We start from the raw sequence: 26048 nt of genomic DNA, 5'->3' as shown, positions 1-26048 counted from the left end.
CAAAATTTGAAAAGCTTTAAAACAGCTTAATTTTCAAACAATTTCAACCCCATATATGGCTTGGACTGAAAGATGTGAAGATCTTACCACAACTCCTCTTTTTTCCAATTCCTCAAACACATGGGTGATGTTGATTGAAAACGACAAAGATAACTGAGCTCCTCTTCTGTTTATATCTGCTGGAGTAAGAATATCTACATGGACATGTTTCCAATCCGTCGACGTTCCATCGGCAATATGTTTGGGATCCTTTGGATATTTATTTTTGATTCTCATCTCTAAGTAAGCGGTCAAAAGTTTGGATTTTGCTTTTATCTCTGGCATAGATGTTTTGTTAAATATCTGCAATTATGAAATAAATGACATTATATCATTACCAATATTCATAAATTATCGAACTACTTTAACCAAAAACTATAACCTGGTACTTGGTACATAAAAGGAGTAAAGACCACAAAATATATAGACATATTGTAAATTTAGAAATTTTTTTGCAATGTTTTTATTATTGCAAAAATTGTTGCAGGGTTAGAATCGCAATAATTTAACAGGATTTTTCTCAATATTGCAAAAATTGTGGCAGGGTTAAAATCGCATTAATTTAACAGGATTTTTTCTCAATATTGCAAAAATTGTGGCAGGGTTAGAATGGCAATAATTTAACAGGATTTTTCTCAATATTGCAAAAATTGTGGCAGGGTTAGAATCGCAATAATTTAACAGGATTTTTTCTCAATATTGCAAAAATTGTGGCAGGGTTAGAATCGCAATAAATTAACAGGATTTTTCTCAATATTGCAAAAATTGTGGCAGGGTTAGAATCGCAATAATGTAACAGGATTTTTCTCAATATTGCAAAAATTGTGGCAGGGTTAGAATCGCAATAATTTAACAGGATTTTTTCTCAATATTGCAAAAATTGTGGCAGGGTTAGAATCGCAATAATTTAACAGGATTTTTCTCAATTTTGCAAAAATTAAAACAATCAATGTAAACACCAAGGGGACAATCAAAACTTTAATTAAAAAAAAAATGTAAAACCATGTGACAAAAATAAAAACAGAAATTCAAATAACAGTCTAAAATACAGATCACAGAACCAAATATTGTACTAAAGTGATCCCCTACAAAACCAGGAAGACAAACATTAGTCCAAAATACAGTCCACAGAACTAGTGATATTAACATGGTGTGATCCCCACCAAAAACAGGAGTGAACATATAAGGTTTGAATTAACAATATATGATAAGTTTATGTAAGCAGCTATAATGTAAATATTTTATGAGGATACAAATGAAAATAACAAGAATGTAAACAGTTATAGTTTGTGCTCATGTGTCAAATATATTTTGTGCCAATTAGAACACGGCTTTATTAAAAAGCAAAATAAGGTCGTCACATCAGAATCCAGTTTACTGCACAAAAATAAGAATTTCAGGAGTATCATAATTACTGATAATAATCTCTAATGTCATTTTTTTGCCTTGCCTCAGAACTTGTACTTCTAGCTGTATTTGGATATTATACAATTGAATGAAGTCAATACAAGAATATATTGACCTTATATATATAAAGAAGTATATTGACTGAGGCCCAAGTCTGAGGTAGATACACTTCTTTGGGTTGATAAATCCAGTTGACAATTGACCTAATACAAAGGCTATGAGCTTACCTTATTTATATCAAAATTGTCAGTGCATTATATTCTCTGTTTCCGATCATTTATATTTGTGGGAATTTTATAGATATCATATTGTCTCTTTGACAGTAACAACACATTAATTCTCATTTCAATTATTTTTTTTATGTTTTTTGGGAACATCTTTTGTATTTGCAGATTTTTTTTTTCAAATAAGCAATCTTAAAAATACAATTTTTGAAAACTTTGAACAATATGGTCCGAGACCACAATTGTCGTCCCTTGATTTTCGTTGTCCACAAATGTAGTCCCTAGTGTGGACAGTGTGTTACTTGCTAATATTTTTTATACCCCTCCCAAATGTATTTCTCCATGTTTTATGCCTCAAATAGTAAGTCAAGGGATGAAATGACACTGTCAAAAATATTGGGTAATGAATTCTAAAATTCATGAATTCTAAAATAAAGTAGTGATTTGGTCCAGTTGAAAAGGGTTAAAAATTAGCACTTCGGAAGCTGTCAAAAGATTTCAAGACCCCCTTAACATAAAATTGTCCATATTTTGAGTTAGAGCCAATGAAGGTTTCTATAATTTTGACTTTTGTCCCAAAAGTAGTACAACACAATGTAAATATTTTTTTCAGAAAGTGCAGGTGGGATTTTTTTTAATTTTCATTTATTGTCTAAATGAAAAGCACTACGAAATAATTGTGGTCTCGGACCATATCAGTAAATTCATTAAAAATATAGATGACATCACAAGGTATATTGGTTTACCAAGAGTCGCCAGAAGTCCAGTATACAGAAATTCAGGCGTATTATGAAAAAAGTAACTAACCTCTAGACTTGCTTTTAAAGGAGCACATAACAGGCCTGGTGTATTACTAATCCTATAGTGATATGCGCCTGGAATAGGGTCATGTTCTAAAAATAAAACAAAAATCATACCGATTAAAACACAGTTTTTATAGTCATGATAGTTAAGAATATGAGAAAAAAATCAGTTTGTTAAAAAATGGTTCTAAACAAATTAAGACTCAGTACAATCATATTTAGTTCCAAGATTCCATGTTTGTGTGTACCTTAGGGATGCATTAAATTACCTAATGACATTTCAATTACATTTTGCCTGTCACTTCACAAATGATAAAAATGTTGAGAACCTTTATTTTATTTCCTTCACTGGGACGTGGACAAACACAAAATTAACAGACAAAGTGACAGCCCTCTACTCTACTCTGAAGTGACTGTAGTATAACAAAATCAATGTAGGACTTTTTTTGAGACACTATTGTGTCTGAGAGACACAATTAATGCCCCGCAGATGGAAAGTGTTAACTGCTTATAGCCCAAAAATGTCAAAGTTCAACTATCTCCCAAAAAAGTAAATACTAATAAAAATCAAAACTCTGACCACATGCACACCTACAATATATGTCCAAACAGACAGCAAAGTGAAAAATTCCTAGTATTCAAACCGTAGGAGGAGTTATCTGGAAAAGCTCCTCTTATGCAAGTAAATACTCCAAAAAAGAACAAAGTTTTCTAGGATTTAAACTGTGGAATTACTATATACCCATATTAGACAAACAGAAGGATAGACAGACGGATGGACAGACAGGGGTAAAACAACATCCCCCCCTATTCTCAGTTGCAGGGCTCAGTTGCGGGGGCATAATAAAATTGAGAATAGAAAATACAAACATCATCTTATTAAATATTTGATCATCTAAATGTGTTCTTTAATAGTTTTGATATAGATTACAACAAGTCAATGATGTTTATAGACAGCAGTATGAATATTCTGATTCTCTTCTGTTGCTACATGACAGACATTTCTTGTTCCAATTTAGGACAAAATATCCATTTAGAAATTCATTTATCTATGTCAGTTCTAAACAGGAAATTAAGGAATATTTGTCTTTTCATAGATTCCTAATTCCATGGTCTTTAGAAATTCAGTATACAAGCCTTAAGGATGTACTCAGGTCAAGTTTATAAATTTTTGTCAGATGTTTGGACTTCTTAGGTTTTTTCATGCAATATACGGTAAAATATTTTGTCCCATATCACCTTCTTTTCTTTTCATAAATTGAAGACTTTGAAATTCATTAGCTCCTCAAATTTTGAGACCCTAATAAATGCCAATGCTAAATATAAGGCAAAAGTCAGAGTCAGTCTTTTCCTGCCATTTTTTTAAAAATTCAATAACTCGAAAAAGAGTTCCATAACCTATCAATATTTCTAGCTTATTTTGTTCCTCAACTTACATTATTCTGATTTATATTATCAGTTTTAAATTCTAGATTTTTTTAATTTCACATTATAAGTACATCTTTAAATCCAAGAACATATTTATCAGATAAATGGAAAAAACAAGGTCTGGAATGGATGGACAAGGTGATTGCACTATACATATATTGTTGCGACTTCTAGAGTATGGTACAATCATGGTTACCATTATTCATCTGAAATCTTGTAGAGTATTTATGTCCCCACCAGCCCTCCAGCTTCGGTAAATCTGTGGTTTTGTGTTTCTCATGTATAAATATACTTGCTAATCCACCAGCACTTGAATTCATATACTGAAAAAAAATATTCAGAGTTAATAGATATAAGAAGATGTGGTATGAGTGTCAATGAGAAAACTCTCCATCCAAGTCACAATTTGTAAAAGTAAACCAATATTGATCAAAGTACTGTCTTCAACACGGAGCCTTGTGTCACACCAAACAGCAAACTATAAAGTGCCCAAAAAATGACTAGTGTAAACCCATTCAAACGGGAAAACCAATGATCTAATCTATATAAAAAACAAGAAACGAGGGTCTACTTTGCAATAACACATTTAATGATGATCAGTTAATTCAGTAATTATTGTAATTTTTTTTATTCAATTCCAATAATGGGACAGGCTTTAATAAGAACTCGCATTCTGAAAGTTCGATACATACATCTGTATACAGGTTTTTCTGAATTTGCAATGATTCTATAGTCGATGTTTAATAATAGAAGTCTTGTTCTAGACTCCTATATCCATTTTAATGAAATAGCTCTTAGCTTTTCTGTCTTGCTTTGCTTCTAAACATTTGGATAACAGAGGTTTTTTTTGTTACTTTCATTTTAGGGATAAGTCAAACTTGTAATCACTGCATCATTACCTATCCTGATTTTCTGATTTTTAAATGCTGTTTTAGACTTGTATTTATAAGCTTCAACATCTGATTTTTAGATTTTTTTAAAATTATTTTTGTTAATATTTCATTTCCTGTGTTAGATCTAATTTACTCATTCTAAGTCAACATAGTAAATATATAAGAACTTGTTCTTATTATGACCATTTCTCATGCCAACAAATATATCTAGTACAAACCCCACCAGGAAAAAGCCTGGCTCCAAGTCAAATGAATGTAAAATAACAATTTGTATACTGTGATTTATTTTTAAAATAACACCAAGCAAAGTCTATACATCATCTTCTAAGAACACCAACATGCAATGTATATTGAAAGAACACAAAAAGACAAAGTTGATACCATATCTTATAAGAACAACAACAGGCAAAGTCTTTCATAGAACACAAACAGACAAAATCTACTACGTATACTTTCAATCAGTAACTTTGTAGGAACACAATCCGTCACAGTCTATACATTACCTTAAAAGAGCACCTTTGTTAATTTCTGTTTCATTTGGTCTCTTGTGGAGAGTTGTCTAATTTGGAATCATACAACATCTTCTTTTTTATACAACAAACCGAATCTACTACTTACCTTGTGAGAATACCAATAGGTATAGTAAGCTTCTTACCATGTAAGAACACAATTAGGCAAAAATATATATCTTAACTTGTAAGAATATAATTAGACAAAAATATATGTCTTACCTTGTAAGAATACCAACAGGTAAAGTCAATGTCTCACCTTTGAAGAACACCTACAGGCAAATTCACTTTCTGCCCTTGTAAGAACACAAACATGCAATGTCTACATAAGCTTCTTACCATGTAAGAACACAATTAGGCAAAATCTATATATCTTACCTTGTAAGAACACAAACAGGCAAAATCTACTTCTTACCTTGAAAGAACACCAACAGGCAGTCTACTTCTTACCTTGAAAGAACACCAACAGGGAAATTCTATTTGTTACCTTCAAAAAACACCAACAGGCATAGTCTACTTCTTACCTTGAAAGAACATCAACAGGCATAGTCTACTTCTTACCTTGAAAGAACATCAACAGGCAAAGTCTACTTCTTACCTTGAAAGAACACCAACAGGGAAAGTCTACTTCTTACCTTGAAAGAACACCAACAGGGAAATTCTACTTGTTACCTTCAAAAAACACCAACAGGCATAGTCTACTTCTTACCTTGAAAGAACATCAACAGGCATAGTCTACTTCTTACCTTGAAAGAACATCAACAGGCAAAGTCTACTTCTTACCATGAAAGAACACCAACAGGCAAAGTCTACTTCTTACCTTGAAAGAACACCAACAGGGAAAACCTAATTATTACCTTGAAAGAACACCAACAGGGAAAGTCTACCTTTTTCCTTGAAAGAACACCAACAGGGAAAGTCTACTTCTTACCTTGAAAAAACACACAGACAAAATCTATAACTTACCTTGTAAGAATACCAACAGGCAAAGTCTAATTCTTACCTGGAAAGAACACACACAGACAAAATCTATAACTTACCTTGTAAGAATACCAACAGGCAAAATCAATGTCTCACCATTGAAGAACACTTGCAGGCAAATTCACTTTCTGACCTTGTAAGAACACAAACACGCAATGTCTATTTAAGCTTCTTACCATGAAGGAACACAATTATGCAAAAACTTATATCTTACCTTGTAGGAACACCAACAGGCAAAATCAACTTCCCAGTCATGTAAATGTAACTCTACATTTCCTGCAGCATGTGCCAGGTCCCAACCAACATAACATCCCTACATTCAAAAAGAACATAAAAAACTGTTATTTTTATTCTCTTAATATCTTTTAAACATGTTAAATGCAATAGCAATTTTTGGAAAGGAAGATAACATCAATAAATCCTGCTCTGCCAAACATGACATGATCTCATAAACATTGGTTTAACCACTCAATAGATTATTCATGTTCAATACCACTGCTTAAATAGGCAACAGAATATCATAAACTGTACCAAGAGATATTTCTGCGATAAAACAAAATGTCAACTGATACTCCCCAAAGTGTTCTTTATTGAGAGTAAAATAATTATTTCAAGGGTTCAAAATATTAGCATGCTTGGAGGAACAAATTGAAAAAACATGACCTATTACTCTATTGCTTTTTTTCAGAAACAATTTTCTTTTTCAGTATATAACCATAACATTTACCTGTTGATCCCAATATCAATGGGCTTCTTTCCCTACTCCATATTGTCATTAAATAAGGCAAGGGATACTAAAGATAATTACTGGAAACGATTTGTTTTGGACACACAAACAGATGGAAGGACTGATTCATTTATTCATTAGCATTATGCCATAAAAACCTGAAGTTGGATTTACATATGTGATATAACACCCAAAAGATCTTAATGATTTTACACCATAGAGCACAATCAGGAATGTCTGTAGTGCTTATTAAGCCATACTCTTATTTTGTTCAATGAATTGTTATCTATAAGGTAAGTCCTACTGCATATCTTATCTTTGTTGTCCAAATAGCAAGATTTGACAAAAATACAATAAAAAAGTATACAGCCAAACTTGACTATTGTCCTTAATCATATAACTTGTTGGAATATCTATTTTACCTTTTCATGACCAGCTTTTGTTATGGTAGGAATGTCAAAGAATTGTCCTGTATAATATTGGACTCCAGAAAAGCAGACGACAGCTATAGAATCTCCTTCTGCTTCTATCTTATCTAAAATGTCTTCTGTTCTTAATGTATATTCTCCCTGTAAATAAAAACATCTGGATGAAAATTAGCTCATATTTGACAGTGATTTAATTGTTTCAAAGTTTAAGAGGTTTACACCAGACAACTTTCTGGATTTATTAGGATTTCCCTTATGATTGGTGTTAATTTAAGTCTTGAAATTCATTTTATATACTGAATTTACCTAATCGCTATATATCCATCATTACAGAAGATCACAAAAGTTCCTATAAAATTTTGACGCTATACAAGAAAATGCCTGACACCACAAAGAAAAAGTGATTATTGTATGATGTCAGTATTTCAAGTGTCTATTCAAGTATGGCAGATTTTAAAATTCTGATATGGTACCTTACCACAAATTTTCTTGAAGTGTTTTAAAATATACATATTAAAGTTCCAATGGATTATTCAATTTATCCAATTGAGATGGTTAATTTATTGAATTTCATCTATCACAATTGGATTAATATAGATTCCACAACTGCAACAAGTGTATTACAATATTTCTCCACTCGAGACAGTTAAATTTTAATATTTTAATTTTTAAAGCGCAAGGCTTGCCAAGCTTTTTAAATAATTAAAATTTAATTTTTATCCTTCCTTTTCAAAAATTTGAGGAAAGTTGTGTACTTTTGATGTTACGTCATCAGGCATGGTCGCCTTTTTTCATGATGTCACAATAAGAAAATTCAGAAGACAACAAGAAAATTAATGTCACAATTAAATTTCAACCAATCATTTGCTGAGAACAGATTTTTCACTAGTGAGGAGAAATATTTTCTCACACCGGTCAGGAAATGTGAAAATAGCACAAAAATTAGAGAAATCAGATTATACATGAGTAACTTGTTAAGAATCAGTTTCTCTAAAGATTATGATAAATTAATTATGGAATCTATGAAATTATCAAATAAAATTTTCATTTTTGATAGACACAAAATCTCTTTGAGTAACTTCCACATCGACAAGGTTGTCAATTTCATTAACACCTGTTAGGACGATTTGATAAATGTAGTGAGCTGATTAGGGTCATGATTGGTAAACAGCCAAACCTCTTCTGAGATCATCAACAATCACAAGTTGATTAAAATTCTTTTTGGTCTGGAAAGGGGTAAATTACCACAGAATTAGAGAAAATAATATATATAACCATACATATTACTGATTTCAAACTGTTGTAAATGTAAGAGTAAAACATATAGTGAATTGTTTTAGATTTGAAAACCTATTAAAATAACTAGAATTTAACGTACTTTCCTGGGTTCTACAAAGATCATTGATGTTTCAGGATCATACCCATGGAGACGCATTTGACTGGCAAAAGCATACTAAAAAATGAAACAAAAATTATATTATATAATATTAAAGATGCTCCTGGTCAAGTAATAATACCTAAAAACATCATGAATATATGAACAATTATATATAGATTAAGTTGTTTTACACTTGTCTAGCCATTTAAGATACTTTTATATCTTGCTGTTCTGTCTGAGCCAAGGCTTCATATTAAATGCCCTACTTTTATAAATTGTGACTTGTATGGAGAGTTATCTCATTGGCACTCATACCACATCCTATATATCAGTATTGCATTTTATACAATTGTCAAACTAATCCATGTAATCCTTGATCTTGATCAAATGTTTCTCATTAATTATGGAGGCCCCTCATGGGGGGGGGGGGGGGTCCTAGTAATCACATAATCACCATTTTTTTGCCAATATAATCACATAATCATTAAATATTTGCTTATCTTTAGTAATCAAATAATCATAAACTAAAAATACAGTCCTAGGTAATCAAATAATCATGAAATATTTGGCTTAATAATCAAATAATCATTAAAAAAACGGCCAAGTAATCACATAATCAAAAACCCCATGAGGGCCCTCTCAAATGTTTCTCATTAATTATGCAAACGGCTTCTACTGCGTTGTTTCCCTTTTGTTTTCCTATCTTACACCTTTGGTACTTTTATTTATCATGAAAGTGTATACCAGCATTATGTTTTTATTTACTGTATGTACTATCAACTTAAAAAAACAATTTGTTGGGTGTCTGTCAAATTTGATATCAACTCCAATATCTTATTGGTGTCTGTGTCAGAATTATTGGTCCTTTTTTGAATGATTAACATGTTTAAGGCAGTATGTTGTTTGTCTGTGATGTATAACCACAAATGTTTATAAATATTTTGATATGAGAGTCACTGATGAATCTTACGTAGACGAAACAGGCGTCTGGCGTACTAAATTATAATCCTGGTACCTTTGATAACTATTTACACCACTGGGTCGATGCCACTGCTGGTGGACGTTTCGTCACCGAGGGTATCACCAGCCCAGTAGTCAACATTTAGGTGTTGACATGAATATCAATAATTTGGTAATTTTTTATAAATTTCCTGTTTACAAAACTTTGAATTTTACAAAAAACTAAGGATTTTCTTATCCCAGGCATAGATTACCTTAGCCGTATTTGGCACAACTTTTTGGAATTTTAGATCCTCAATGCTCTTCAACTTTGTACTTGTTTGGCTTTATAAATATTTTGATATGAACGTCACTGATGAATCTTATGTAGACAAAACGTGCGTCTGGCGTACTAAATTATAATCCTGGTACCTTTGATAACTATTTGCCTGCTGGATCTTAATTATTATAATATTAAACGGATTATGTATGTTTGGGTTAATAACAAAACTATAAACAACTTTCATTCAAGTGGGAGGTTTAGCAAGCTACAAATCAGTTTTAACCCACAATTTATTTCAGAAAATTTTGTTCATACTTTCTACATGATATGGACCAAATCTTTTAATATAAATTCAGAAATTGTTGTGTGCATTTATTATTGCCATTTTTGTTTGATGGCAAAAAATGCAAGCTTGATCATTGCGATTTCATAAAAATCTGAATATATATATATATTACGGATTACAAATGTGTCGAGGTTTGTGATTGGATAACAACACGGAGATGACAGTATATATTCAGGGAACTGCCGGGGTATATACGACGTTTTTATCCCCAATTGGAACCTCAAAAACGTCATCATAACGCCGGTTACTATGTGACGTAGTCAAAAGCTATCTGACTGTCAGAGCCTCACAGAGGGAAAACAATGACGTGCTTCAGTAAATAATACATTTTTGATACAAAATCACGCATTTTTCACTTTTAATACTTAAATTTAATGTTAAAAGTGTTATTATAAATTATTATATACACGATAAAATTATGTTCACAGCAAATTAGAAAATCCTTCACGTATGCCGAACATATCAGGTTGGGTTTTTCAATATATATGTGTTGTCAACAAATACCTGCACTGGAAAATAACATTAAGTCAGGGGTAATCCGTAATATATGTGTAATTCAGGTCTCAGAAAGGGTATATACTGTGACATTCCCGGCTTAGGGCTTATATCCCCTTTGCCTTCGGCTCAGGGGATATAAACTCTAAGCCGGGAATGTCACAGTATATACCCTGTCTGAGACCTGAATAACATATAATACATCTTATCATGCTGGAGTTTCTCACTGCATTGAAGATCCATTGGTGGCCTTCAGCTGTTGGTTGCTCTATTGTCAGCTTGTTGTCTCTTTGACACATTCCCAATTTCCATTCTCAATTTTATCAAATAGCAGAGTGTGACTTCTCATTATTGCATTACTTCCCTAGTCGCATTATTTGCCTTTAATAATAAAAACCTCACAATAATTTCTGAATGTAAAATATTTACTTACATAATCTGAAGGGAATGCTTTACTTTCACATAAAATTTTATGCCGTGTTGGAGTTGGTCTGTAGAAGGAAATCTGAATTAATGGAAATTATTTTAAATGTAAAATGATTATAGTCAAACAATGAGAAGGGCAAATTCCTAAAAATTCACAGAAGAACATCTATTTAATTTGTTTAGTCTAGCTAAATATTATTCATTTTTTTATTTTCTTCATGTATCTATTCTTATTTGTTTTACAAACAAATTCCTGCAATAAATTCTGATATATTGTAGCTACGGCGATTGCTGGCCAAATTGTAAAGAAAAAACAGTTTTTACTTTTTTTAATTAGAAAACATTCCGAATTTTGCTCTAAAGTAAATGTCATTTTTATCAATAAAAAGGTTCTTTCCAAGCTTCTTGACATTTCATGGAGGCTTGGTGAATTGGTTGATGTAAACTAACTTAATTGATGAACAGATCTAGATTGAACCTAAAATTATTAATATAAAAAAAGATAGAATGTAGAATTGTTTTACCATATTTCCAAGAAAAAAATGTTGCAGGCTTGACAAAACATTATACATTTTATGATTTTCATATTTAAAACATCTATCTAAACTTACTAATAAAAGATGGAGGTTTACTGTTAGTCCATTCATAATAGCAACTTCACCAGGTTGGCCGCCTTTCCAAAATAAAAATGAATTCAGAATATTTTATTGCATGACAATGTACCAGCATTACTGATGCTTAATAATAACACTCCATTAGTTTAAACATATTTATTTATCAGTTTATAGTGGATTGGGAAACAATTTTGCAACTTATATTATTAAATCCCTTTCCACTTTGTGGGGGCGAGTGCTGCCTTGTAGCGGCATTAGCCTGCTCTTTTACAGTATATATCTACATGTTATAGTAAATACTACAAATTTGCTTATTTTATTCAAAGATTCCTGAAAAAACTTCGTGTTCAAATAACAATAAATATATAACCGTTCCAAAATTGACTCATCAGATATCTCAAATACATTTTTCTACACCTTGCACAGTCAAATGGTTGCCACAGTCCACTTTAAATCTTTAGCATAGCATTTTTGAGATAGGGGATAAGAACTGTCCTATAATAACAATATTTTGAATTCACGATCTACTCTAACAATGGATTGTAACGCTATTATCATGATTATGTTATCTAAGTTTTAGTTAATTCTATTTTTGAAGAGTCTTCTTTTCTGCCACTTATCATTCAATATATATCTGTTTTGAAGGTTGTTCCATCTAAATAATCTTAATCAAAGAAATGAGTTCAAAACGTTTAAAACAGAAAGATTTAATCACCTAGTTTCTAGAAAAATAGAGATCATTAAACTTACCAACAAGTTTAGCCATATCTGAGTCCAGCTTCTCATCACAGAATGCCCAAGGGAGATCACCCTTTGTATGACCTTGAACACCCCTGAAAGGTTATCAGTAAAACACAGAATAAAATTTAATTGAAACACTCAAAACGCAGATTGTGGTGCTGTTAAAAATCAATTATTCTAAAGTCAAATAGATTCTTATGTTGTACTGTTATACCACTGTCATGACTGTCCCAGGTTAGGGGAGGGTTGGGATCCTACTAACATGTTTAACCCCGCCACATTATGTATGTTTGTGCCTGTCCCAAGTCAGGAGCCTGTAATTCAGTGATTGTCGTTTGTTTATGTATTACATATTTGTTTTTTCATTCATTTTTTTATATAAATAAGGCTGCTAGTTTTCTTGTTTGAATTGTTTTACATTGTCATTTCGGAGCCTTTTATAGCTGACTATGCGGTATGGGCTTTGCAGTGTAAGTGAGTGGAAAAAAACATGGAAAAGAAAAGGGTAAACACAAATTGTGTTAATTAATTCTTAAAAGAAAAAAAATAATATGCCAAATCATTTAACAATTATAAATGACTGCAATGCTCCATGATTCTGTGTTGATCATTTATAAAGGCCTTATTACGGTAAACTTAGCCAAAGTTTTCAATCAATAATCACCACATGAAATATCTTTTTGTTGATTAAATGTTATGAAGTAAGTAATAAATGTAAAAAAAAAACCTACGAGGAGGACTTTAATAGATTATTTAGTATATATGCATGCATTGATTCAATAATTTCCATGTACATTTTTTTAATTTTAGGTACAAGTTATACGTTTCATATGACTATTAGGTGGTACATAACACTACAGGGAGATAACTCTGTAAAAATGCTTTAAAAACCCCAATAATTTTACAAAAAGAAGCATGACCGATTCTTATTAAAATATGTTTTTTTTTAATTTCATACAAATTACTCACTGTTTTGCCCATTTCTCCATTTCTACATTAACATAATCATGAGCTTTTTTTGGACACAAACCAAGTGAGTTACCACAAAAATATACACATTCTTGCTCAGGATCCACCAGGTTCAGATCAACTGTAAATAAACAAATTATAAACATGATAAAATAAAATGAAAATTTAGAAAAAAATATCCACAATGTATGCCAAGGCTCCGTGTTGAAGACCGTACTTTGACATATAATTATGATAATGGTTTACTTTTATAAATTGTGACTTGGATCATGTGAATTGAAAGTTGTCTCATTGGCACTCATACCATTTTTTCTAACATTCATAACATCTATCTGAATAAAAGCTCAGCTCTTAAAAATGTCTAAGGAGTTATAATTAGCAATGAATTATTGTATGAGGAGAACCTTAGACCACATTATTGATTATTGAATTGGTATGTAACATACATGGGGAACATGATATACCTCCTCAAGCCACTAAACTTAGACAAATAGGCACAATTATACAAAGGGACACAACTTTTACAACTTAACTCCAAAATACATAAGACCATACATATATATATTTACACGAGAATGAGCCTTGCTTGTTTATAATAACTTAATTTTGGCAATCATACCTCTCCCCCTTTTTTTTTTTAATATATTTATCATCATGATCGCTATTCATGCATGTTCAGGATAAGAATTATAAATTCAACAATAAATGCTTTCTATGTCATGTATGTTGTGATATAACACTATTGTCAATAATTGTTTCAGCTAAGGTTGAAGGTTGGTACGTACCTATTAAAATGTTTAAACCCATTGCAATTGTTTGCATATGATCTGTTCTTAGTCAGTAATATGATGTTCAGTAGTCCTTGTTTGTTGATGTGGTTCATAATAGTTTCTCGTTTCTTGTTTTTTAAAACAGATTAGACTATTGGTTTTCCCATTTGCATTGTTTGATTTGTTTTACACTAGTCATTTTTGGGGCCCTTTATAGCTTGCTGTTTGGTGTGAGCCAAGGCTGCATGTTGAAGACCATACTTTGACCTATAATGGTTTACTTTTATAAATTGTGACCTGGATGGAGAGTTGTCTCATTGGCACTCATACCACATCTTCTTATACATATATTTACATGTTAGTCCTTAAATAAGGGATTGGCCCAGATTAACCTACTCAATGGATTGCCAGGAGAAAAAAAAGATGTATTGTCACCAGATTTAACTTTCGCATTCTGACACGAATATCTAGCTATTAATTTATACATTCTGCACATCCAACTTTATAAAGGTTTCTACTGGCAATGGGATGAAAACTATTTGATAAAATGGTTTCTACTGGCAATGGGATGAAAACTATTAGATAAAATGGTTTCTACTGGCAATGGGGAGAAAACTATTAGATAAAATGGTTTCTACTGGCAATGGGGAGAAAACTATTAGATAAAATGGTTTCTACTGGCAATGGGATGAAAACTATTAGATAAAATGGTTTCTACTGGCAATGGGGAGAAAACTATTAGATAAAATGGTTTCTACTGGCAATGGGGAGAAAACTATTAGATAAAATGGTTTCTACTGGCAATTGGGAGAAAACTAATAGATAAAAAGGTTCTACTGGCAATGGGAAGAAAACTATTAGATAAAATGGTTTCTACTGGCAAAAGAAAACTAATAGATAAAATGGTTTATACTGGCAAAAGAAAACTATTAGATAAAATGGTTTCTACTGGCAATGGGGAGAAAACTATTTGATAAAATGGTTTCTACTGGCAATGGGGAGAAAACTATTAGATAAAATGGTTTCTACTGGCAATGGGAAGAAAACTATTAGATAAAAAGGTTTCTACTGGCAAAAGAAAACTATTAGATAAAATGGTTTCTACTGGCAATGGGAAGAAAACTAATAGATAAAATGGTTTCTACTGGCAATGGGAAGGAAACTATTACATAAAATGGTTTCTACTGGTAATGGGGAGAAAACTATTAGATAAAATGGTTTCTACTGGCAATGGGAAGAAAACTATTAGATAAAAAGGTTTCTACTGGCAATGGGAAGAAAACTATTAGATAAAAAGTTTCTACTGGCAATGGGGAGAAAACTATTAGATAAAATGGTTTCTACTGGCAATGGGGAGGAAACTATTAGATAAAATGGTTTCTACTGGCAATGGGAAGAAAACTATTAGATAAAATGGTTTCTACTGGCAATGGGAAGAAAACTATTAGATAAAATGGTTTCTACTGGTAATGGGGAGAAAACTATTAGATAAAATGGTTTCTACTGGCAATGGGGAGAAAACTAATAGATAAAATGGTTTCTACTGGCAATGGGAAGAAAACTATTACATAAAATGGTTTCTACTGGTAATGGGAAGAAAACTATTAGATAAAATGGTTTCTACTGGCAATGGGAAGAAAACTATTAGATACAATGGTTTCTACTGGCAATGGGGAGAAAACTATTAGATAAAATGGTTTCTACTGGCTATGGGAAGAAAACTAATAGATAAAATAGTTTCTACTGGCAATGGGAAGGAAACTATTAGATAAAAAGGTTTCTACTGGCAATGGGAAGAAAACTAATAGATAAAATGGTTTCTACTGGCAATGGGGAGAAAACTATTAGATAAAATGGTTTCTACTGGCAATGGGAAGAAAACTATTAGATACAATGGTTTCTACTGGCAATGTGGAGAAAATATTAGATAAAATGGTTTCTACTGGCTATGGGAAGAAAACTAATAGATAAAATAGTTTCTACTGGCAATGGGAAGGAAACTATTAGATAAAAAGGTTTCTACTGGCAATGGGAAGAAAACTAATAGATAAAATGGTTTCTACTGGCAATGGGGAGAAAACTATTAGATAAAATGGTTTCTACTGGCAATGGGAAGAAAACTATTAGATACAATGGTTTCTACTGGCAATGTGGAGAAAATATTAGATAAAATGGTTTCTACTGGCTATGGGAAGAAAACTAATAGATAAAATAGTTTCTACTGGCAATGGGAAGGAAACTATTAGATAAAAAGGTTTCTACTGGCAATGGGAAGAAAACTAATAGATAAAATGGTTTCTACTGGCAATGGGGAGAAAACTATTAGATAAAATGGTTTCTACTGGCAATGGGAAGAAAACTATTAGATAAAAAGGTTTCTACTGGCAATGGGAAGAAAACTAATAGATAAAAAGTTTCTACTGGCAATGGGGAGAAAACTATTAGATAAAATGGTTTCTACTGGCAATGGGGAGAAAACTATTAGATAAAATGGTTTCTACTGGCAAAAGAAAACTAATAGATAAAAAGTTTCTACTGGCAAAAGAAAACTAATAGATAAAATGGTTTCTACTGGCAAAAGAAAACTATTAGATAAAAAGGTTTCTACTGGCAATGGGAAGAAAACTAATAGATAAAAAGTTTTCTACTGGCAATGGGAAGAAAACTAATAGATAAAAAGGTTTCTACTGGCAAAAGAAACTATTAGATAAAATGGTTTCTACTGGCAAAAGAAAACTATTAGATAAAAAGGTTTCTACTGGCAATGGGAAGAAAACTAATAGATAAAATGGTTTCTACTGGTAATGGGGAGAAAACTATTAGATAAAAAGGTTTCTACTGGCAATGGGAAGAAAACTAATAGATAAAATGGTTTCTACTGGCAATGGGAAGAAAACTAATAGATAAAATGGTTTCTACTGGCAATGGGAAGAAAACTAATAGATAAAATGGTTTCTACTGGCAATGGGAAGAAAACTAATAGATAAAAAAGTTTCTACTGGCAATGGGAAGAAAACTATTAGATAAAATGGTTTCTACTGGAAATGGGAAGAAAACTAATAGATAAAAAGGTTTCTACTGGCAATGGGGAGAAAACTATTAGATAAAATGGTTTCTACTGGCAATGGGGAGAAAACTATTAGATAAAAAGGTTTCTACTGGCAATGGGAAGAAAACTATTAGATAAAATGGTTTCTACTGGAAATGGGAAGAAAACTAATAGATAAAATGGTTTCTACTGGCAATGGGAAGAAAACTATTAGATACAATGGTTTCTACTGGCAATGGGGAGAAAACTATTAGATAAAATGGTTTCTACTGGCAATGGGAAGAAAACTATTAGATAAAAAGTTTCTACTGGCAAAGTTTAGATAAAAAGTTTCTACTGGCAATGGGGAGAAAACTATTAGATAAAATGGTTTCTACTGGCAATGGGAAGAAAACTATTAGATAAAATGGTTTCTACTGGCAATGGGGAGAAAACTATTAGATAAAATGTTTTCTACTGGCAAAAGAAAACTAATAGATAAAAAGTTTCTACTGGCAAAAGAAAACTAATAGATAAAATGGTTTCTACTGGCAAAAGAAAACTATTAGATAAAAAGGTTTCTACTGGCAATGGGAAGAAAACTAATAGATAAAAAGTTTTCTACTGGCAATGGGAAGAAAACTAATAGATAAAAAGGTTTCTACTGGCAAAAGAAACTATTAGATAAAATGGTTTCTACTGGCAAAAGAAAACTATTAGATAAAAAGGTTTCTACTGGCAATGGGAAGAAAACTAATAGATAAAAAGGTTTCTACTGGCAAAAGAAAACTATTAGATAAAATGGTTTCTACTGGCTATGGGAAGAAAACTAATAGATAAAATAGTTTCTACTGGCAATGGGAAGGAAACTATTACATAAAATGGTAGATAAAATGGTTTCTACTGGCAATGGGAAGAAAACTATTAGATAAAATGGTTTCTACTGGTAATGGGGAGAAAACTATTAGATAAAATGGTTTCTACTGGCAATGGGGAGAAAACTAATAGATAAAATGGTTTCTACTGGCAATGGGAAGAAAACTATTACATAAAATGGTTTCTACTGGTAATGGGAAGAAAACTATTAGATAAAATGGTTTCTACTGACAATGGGAAGAAAACTATTAGATACAATGGTTTCTACTGGCAATGGGGAGAAAACTATTAGATAAAATGGTTTCTACTGGCAATGGGAAGAAAACTATTAGATAAAAAGTTTCTACTGGCAAAGTTTAGATAAAAAGTTTCTACTGGCAATGGGGAGAAAACTATTAGATAAAATGGTTTCTACTGGCAATGGGAAGAAAACTATTAGATAAAATGGTTTCTACTGGCAATGGGGAGAAAACTATTAGATAAAATGTTTTCTACTGGCAAAAGAAAACTAATAGATAAAAAGTTTCTACTGGCAAAAGAAAACTAATAGATAAAATGGTTTCTACTGGCAAAAGAAAACTATTAGATAAAAAGGTTTCTACTGGCAATGGGAAGAAAACTAATAGATAAAAAGTTTTCTACTGGCAATGGGAAGAAAACTAATAGATAAAAAGGTTTCTACTGGCAAAAGAAACTATTAGATAAAATGGTTTCTACTGGCAAAAGAAAACTATTAGATAAAAAGGTTTCTACTGGCAATGGGAAGAAAACTAATAGATAAAAAGGTTTCTACTGGCAAAAGAAAACTATTAGATAAAATGGTTTCTACTGGCTATGGGAAGAAAACTAATAGATAAAATAGTTTCTACTGGCAATGGGAAGGAAACTATTACATAAAATGGTAGATAAAATGGTTTCTACTGGCAATGGGAAGAAAACTATTAGATAAAATGGTTTCTACTGGTAATGGGGAGAAAACTATTAGATAAAATGGTTTCTACTGGCAATGGGGAGAAAACTAATAGATAAAATGGTTTCTACTGGCAATGGGAAGAAAACTATTACATAAAATGGTTTCTACTGGTAATGGGAAGAAAACTATTAGATAAAATGGTTTCTACTGACAATGGGAAGAAAACTATTAGATACAATGGTTTCTACTGGCAATGGGGAGAAAACTATTAGATAAAATGGTTTCTACTGGCAATGGGAAGAAAACTATTAGATAAAAAGTTTCTACTGGCAATGGGGAGAAAACTATTAGATAAAAAGGTTTCTACTGGCAATGGGAAGAAAACTAATAGATAAAATGGTTTCTACTGGCAATGGGAAGAAAACTAATAGATAAAATGGTTTCTACTGGCAATGGGAAGAAAACTAATAGATAAAAAAGTTTCTACTGGCAATGGGAAGAAAACTATTAGATAAAATGGTTTCTACTGGAAATGGGATGAAAACTAATAGATAAAAAGGTTTCTACTGGCAATGGGGAGAAAACTATTAGATAAAATGGTTTCTACTGGCAATGGGGAGAAAACTATTAGATAAAAAGGTTTCTACTGGCAATGGGAAGAAAACTATTAGATAAAATGGTTTCTACTGGAAATGGGAAGAAAACTAATAAATAAAAAGGTTTCTACTGGCAATGGGAAGAAAACTAATAGATAAAATGGTTTCTACTGGCAATGGGGAGAAAACTATTAGATAAAAAGGTTTCTACTGGCAATGGGAAGAAAACTATTAGATAAAATGGTTTCTACTGGAAATGGGAAGAAAACTAATAGATAAAAAGGTTTCTACTGGCAATGGGAAGAAAACTAATAGATAAAATGGTTTCTACTGGCAATGGGGAGAAAACTATTAGATAAAAAGGTTTCTAGCGGCAATGGGAAGAAAACTATTAGATAAAATGGTTTCTACTGGCAATGGGGAGAAAACTAATAGATAAAATGGTTTCTACTGGAAATGGGAAGAAAACTAATAGATAAAATGGTTTCTACTGGCAATGGGGAGAAAACTATTAGATAAAAAGGTTTCTACTGGCAATGGGACGAAAACTATTAGATAAAATGGTTTCTACTGGCAATGGGAAGAAAACTGTTAGATAAAATGGTTTCTACTGGCAATGGGGAGAAAACTATTAGATAAAATGGTTTCTACTGGCAATGGGAAGAAGACTATTAGATAAAATGGTTTCTACTGGCAATGGGAAGAAAACTAATAGATAAAAAGGTTTCTACTGGCAATGGGAAGAAAACTATTAGATAAAATGGTTTCTACTGGCAATGGGAAGAAAACTATTAGATAAAAAGTTTCTACTGGTAATGGGAAGAAAACTAATAGATAATCAAAAATTATCATATTTCTATATCATCAATGATCAACTACCATGACCATGACTACTGTAAATTTAAAAATTATTGCGATATTTTTATTATTGCGAAAATTGCGTCAGGGTTATAATAGCAATAATTTAGACTTGCGTTTAGAAATATTTTATATGACTTAAATAGGATTTTTCTCAATATCATGATTATGGCAAAAATTATAAAATTGCATATTAGTCAATTATGACAAAATCGCATTTAATAAATGCACACAATAATTTCTGAATTTACCATATTGGGGTTACAGGAGTTTTATTTACATGATTTAAGTGACTCTATCTAAAAGGCAATACCTATTACCTCCATGCAATTCTTTCATCTTTGGATAATTAAAATCTTGTCTTAGTTTTCCCAAGGGGTCATTTTGATCCATAAATTTAGCAAACTCCAAGCTCTCTATAGAAAGTCCTTCCTTCTTAGCTATAGACTGTAGAGTTTCTGCAGGATGATCGTCATTTTGCTTTAATCTCTTTATTGGAGGTTTATCCATTTATTACAAAATGAATTACCTGCAAATAAAAACAAAATATGTGCAGCTTTCAAATTGATAAAACTGATTTGATGACATCAGAGTTTGATTATGTTGATGAGTGATTGAGTGATGTGTTTTTCAGGACTTATTACTCTTGCATTGACATTTATTAAAAACATCCTGAAAACAACTAAGTACTGTGGATTCATTTATTTTCGTTGGTATCAATTTTCGTGGATTGCTGAAAACTTGCATATTCGTGGATATTTGATTTCGTGGTTTTGCCAATCTCTGTATACAAAGCCTATTGAAAATATAATATTCGTTGAACATTTGAATTTGTGGTCCACTTGTACCCACGAAACCCACGAAAATTGGTATCCAACGAATAATAATGAATCCACAGTAACTTGGACAAAATGTTGGATGAGTTAATATTTTCTGCCCCTGCTACAGTATTGTATACCCATAAATTACACAACCTTATTATATATAGATTGCTTGGCCATGTTGACCATGCTGAAACTTAGAGTATAAAACAAGTTAATGCTATAGAGCGTCAAAGTGTTTTTATTTACTGGTAAATTATTTTGAAGGTACATGTATATGCAGAGTTATTTACATTCCTAAGACATGTTAGACATGCAGCTGATATATATATATTCAGATTCTATTTTCTACTTCAATGTGAAAGTTATTATTTTCTTCTTTCCTTAAACATGTTAAATTTCTGTGACTTCATCATTTGTACATTGTTCTTATGGAGTGTGTAGTTGTTGAATCCTGCCATTAGTACTATTCATTTCTATTTTTTGGATGGGCACGCACCTGTTTTCGTGGATTTCAGGGGCATGCATGATGGGTAAAGTAAAACCACAAATTTAAAATATTCAATGAATTAAAAAAATCTTTACCATGTTTCAAGTGAACAAAAGTTGAGTAATATAATGAAAGTAAAAATTTTTTAAATTAACTTTAGCATGTTTAGATTGGAATGAGTAAAGACAAATGATGGATCATAGTTGTCATGATTGTAAGACACAAGTTTGTTATTACAGATTTCCTATGTACATGATGTATGTGCTCTTTTTGGGGCATATGATACAGAGGAGGTAATGACGTTGCTAACATTGCTATTAAATTGTTATTTTCAGGACCTCAAACAGTTAAAAAAAATTTTACAGTAACAAATCAGGGAAAGATGCCTTTTTTGAGTGATTTTTATCAAATTGATACAACTTGAAAAGGATTTCATGAACCCCTCGTTTTTAAAATCACATTAGCAGTTGGGGGACTTACTTAAATGAGTGATTTTCTAAATCACTGATTCAAGTAACATTATTTCCATAAAGGTTGGAAGTAAGAGTTGTCTTTCTTTAATAATCACCTATTTAAGTAGTAGAAAATAATCACTAAAAGAAGTGATTTAATTTTACTGTAGCTTTAAATATAGAATACTAATCTAATGATCCAGGGACTAATTATGTTTCTAAACTTATCAGAACCAACATCTGTGTTGTCTAGGATGACCAGGTCATTTCAGGTGATGACCTTGTACTGAATCTAGGATAATATGACATAAAAATCACTTACTTCAGTAAGTCCCCTGACTGATTAGGTTTAATCAAGGATTTGTATAGTGACAAATACAAATCCTTGGCTTAATTAAGTATGAAGATTATTTCTACCAATTTTCATAAAAAAGTCAATAATGCAATTTTTTTTTAATTTGATATACAGCCAAAAAATACGTTTTTTTTTCTTAATTCATGAACATTTGATCAAAATGAGTTATATCTTAGAAAAATTCACAAATTTGTTGGATACTTATATAGAATAGATTTTACAAATAATTTTACAAAAATATATTTTAAAATCAGCTTGTGTTTATTTTTTAAAACAAAAAAAGATATGTAATTCTTTTGAAAGGAAAAATATGTCATGTATGTCAACAAATCCAAATTTTGAACAAATATCTGAAATTTCAACCTCATTTTACACAAAAAGTAGCACATGCAGGTATATTTTTATTACATATTTTATTTAATTGATAAGGTAAAAAAAAACCTATATATGCAAATTTTTATTAAAATTTCAATATGAAAGGACGTAACCATGGTAACAGTGGTATGTGATGTTAATTTCTAATAGGGTCTTGTTATATAACTTTAACTTTATATGTATTTCTATTTGTATCCATCTGATGAGTAGTTTTCAACTTTTTTTTTATAGTTTCTTCTTAGGCCAATTAAAATTAATTGATAGATTTTCATCCCCGCCCGCCCCTCTGAAATCTTCCCGCCCCGATTTTTTTTATTTTTGAAAAAAATACAATTTCCGGATTTTGTTCATTTCCGTTACCGGTAACCGTCGATAATTTCGTTTCATGTAAAACTTCCTGTTTCAAATTTTGGTTTTCATATTTCGTAGAGTATTCTTACTAAATGATTAAGTCGATATATTCTGCTGATCTATGATGACAACATCATTTACCGAGAATAGAGAGGGCGTGAAATATTCGGGTTACGAGTAATACGCTGTGTCCAAGAACGCAAATCGCCGTAGCGTATGTCACAAATGACACAAATGTTTGTGAGTAAAACACCTTGGATTTATTTTATTTATGCAATAACTTTGTGTCAAAAAAATTGGACTGTGAATGAAACCCAAAAGTGTTAGAATCGTGGAACACATTTGACCGGAATAAAGAAAATGACACAAGCATGAACTTTTTAGATTGGTGACCGTATATTGAGTTAAAAAAAATCAACAAACATACGCTTTTTTAATTTATTAATTCATAGCAAGCTCTTAGATTTAGATTTAGCTTTTATATTTATAATTTTGAGAAAGCGGAACCAGCATATGGAGTATATGTGTCTCAATTGATACGTTACTCTAGAGCTAGCTCAAAGTACGTTGATTTTGTTGAAAGAGGAATACTACTTTCTCAAAAGTTGCTAAGACAGGGCTATGAATCAATCAAATTAAGGTCATCACTCAAGCAATTTAATGGTCGCCATCATGACCTGACTGGCCATTATGACAAAAGTGTGTCAGAAATCATGTCTCAGTGATATTCTTCCTCAGTAATAACAACCTTTCATCATTACCAAACTGAACAAAGAAATAACCCGACGTGTGCCGTATACGGTGCAGGAAATGCTTACCATTCCGGAGCACCAGATTTCACCCCTGGTTTTTAGTGGAGTTCGTGTTGTTTCCTACTTATTATTTGTAACTTGATGTAAATGTCTTTTGGTTTTATGAGTCTTTGGTTACTCCTTGGTTTGATTGTTATTGTCTGATACACGATACCTTATGGATGTATTTACATGATATAAGCTTATTATAACACTTGCATATATAAATAACACATGACAAAAAGGTTTCATATGAAATAAAATTAAAAAAAAAAAATCCTCCCACCCGCCCCATTTTTTTCAAAAATTTGGATGAAAATCTACTTATTAATTTTAGTTGGCCTTATGTTACATCACTGGCCCAATTAGACATTGTTTTCTTGTATGAATTGTTTTATTTTTGTCATTTCAGGGTCTATTATAGCTGACTATGCAGTATGGGCTAGCGCTTTGCTCATTGTTGACGGCCTTACAATGACCTATAGGTTTAAATTTCTGTGTCTTTTGGTCTCTTATGGACTCAGTTGTCTCATTGGCAACACTACAAACTCCTCAGAGTCTGAATTGACCAGTTTTTGTGCTCGACCAGTAAAATCGAGCACACATTTTACTCGACTAGTCTCGACATTGTCTCGACTGTACTTAACTGTACTTAAGTGTACTCGACTAGGTCTCGACTTTACTTAATTAGTCTGATTCAGTACTTGATGATCTTTGTGTAGTCTGAAATGGTCTTGACCAAGGCTCGACCTGTCTCGACCTGTCTTGACTAGTCTCGACCTGTCTCGACTAGTCTCGACTTAGTCTCAACCAGTCTCGACCTGTCTCGACTAGTCTTGACCTTCAAATTTAGTTTTGACTGGTGTAAATCAGCCCATCTAACTAAATTAAATATTGATCTTACAAAATTAAAGCTTATTAGGTAGTTTGATTTATTGCTGTGAAATGAAAGAATTTAATTTTACAATATGTAAAAAAAAAATTATTATATAAAAATTCAGATAGGCATCTTTAATTTTTTTTATAACTTTTTCAAATCAACTTGGATTTGCATCAAACTATGCAGCTATCTTACATATATATCAAGCTAACTGAATCCCATTTTATTTAGTTTTTTGTTGTATTGCTGTAAAATTTAAGAATTAAAGTAATTTTGGTAAAAAAAGGCTAGGATTTGCAATTCGGACAAAATAGAGATAGTACACTTTAATTTTTTTAATAATTTTTTCAAATCAACTTGGATTTGCATCAAACTATGCAGTTATCTTACATATATATCAAGCTTACTGAATCCCATTTCATTTAGTTTTTTGTTGTATTGCTGTAAAATTTAAGAATTAAAGTAATCTTGGTATAAAAAGCTAGGATTTGCAATTTCGGACAAAATAGGGATAGTACACTTTAATTTTTTTAATAACTTTTTCAAATCAACTTGGATTTGCATCAAACTATGCAGCTATCTTACATATATACCAAGCTTACTAGATCCCAGGTCATTTTGTTTTTTGTTGTATTGCTGTCAAATTTAAGAATTAAATTAATCTAGGTCAAAAAAGCTAGAATTTGCAGTTCGAACAAAATAGAGATAGTACACTTTAATTTTTTTTATAACTTTTTAAATTCAACTTGGATTTTATTGAAACTATATAGCTATCTTGGTGATGTTATCTTCTTACTGAATCCCAGGTTGTTATAAAGTTTGTTGCATTGCTGTCAAATTTAAGAATTAATTTAATCTAGGT

At 31.5% G+C, this 26048-nt stretch overlaps 1 protein-coding gene across 1 annotated transcript in view; it reads right to left on the bottom strand.

The window, feature by feature from the left end:
* LOC139499563 (kynureninase-like) overlaps positions 1–26048 on the bottom strand; it is a 31147-nt gene that overhangs the window by 2346 nt on the left and 2753 nt on the right. Inside the window, exons 2-12 of the mRNA XM_071288297.1 lie at positions 20992–21200; positions 13631–13751; positions 12671–12753; positions 11918–11979; positions 11314–11385; positions 8818–8892; positions 7434–7580; positions 6499–6597; positions 4098–4224; positions 2478–2563; positions 88–342 (exon numbers count right to left, since the gene is read on the bottom strand). Of these exons, the coding sequence (XP_071144398.1) occupies positions 88–342; positions 2478–2563; positions 4098–4224; positions 6499–6597; positions 7434–7580; positions 8818–8892; positions 11314–11385; positions 11918–11979; positions 12671–12753; positions 13631–13751; positions 20992–21181 (1317 nt within the window). The 5' untranslated portion in view covers positions 21182–21200. The remainder of the gene's footprint in view (positions 1–87; positions 343–2477; positions 2564–4097; positions 4225–6498; positions 6598–7433; positions 7581–8817; positions 8893–11313; positions 11386–11917; positions 11980–12670; positions 12754–13630; positions 13752–20991; positions 21201–26048) is intronic.

The sequence above is a fragment of the Mytilus edulis genome, chromosome 12, assembly GCF_963676685.1.
Source record: "Mytilus edulis chromosome 12, xbMytEdul2.2, whole genome shotgun sequence".
Taxonomy (NCBI): domain Eukaryota; kingdom Metazoa; phylum Mollusca; class Bivalvia; order Mytilida; family Mytilidae; genus Mytilus; species Mytilus edulis.
Note: the sequence above shows the minus strand (reverse complement) of the source record. Positions and strands in the feature narration are given on the sequence as shown.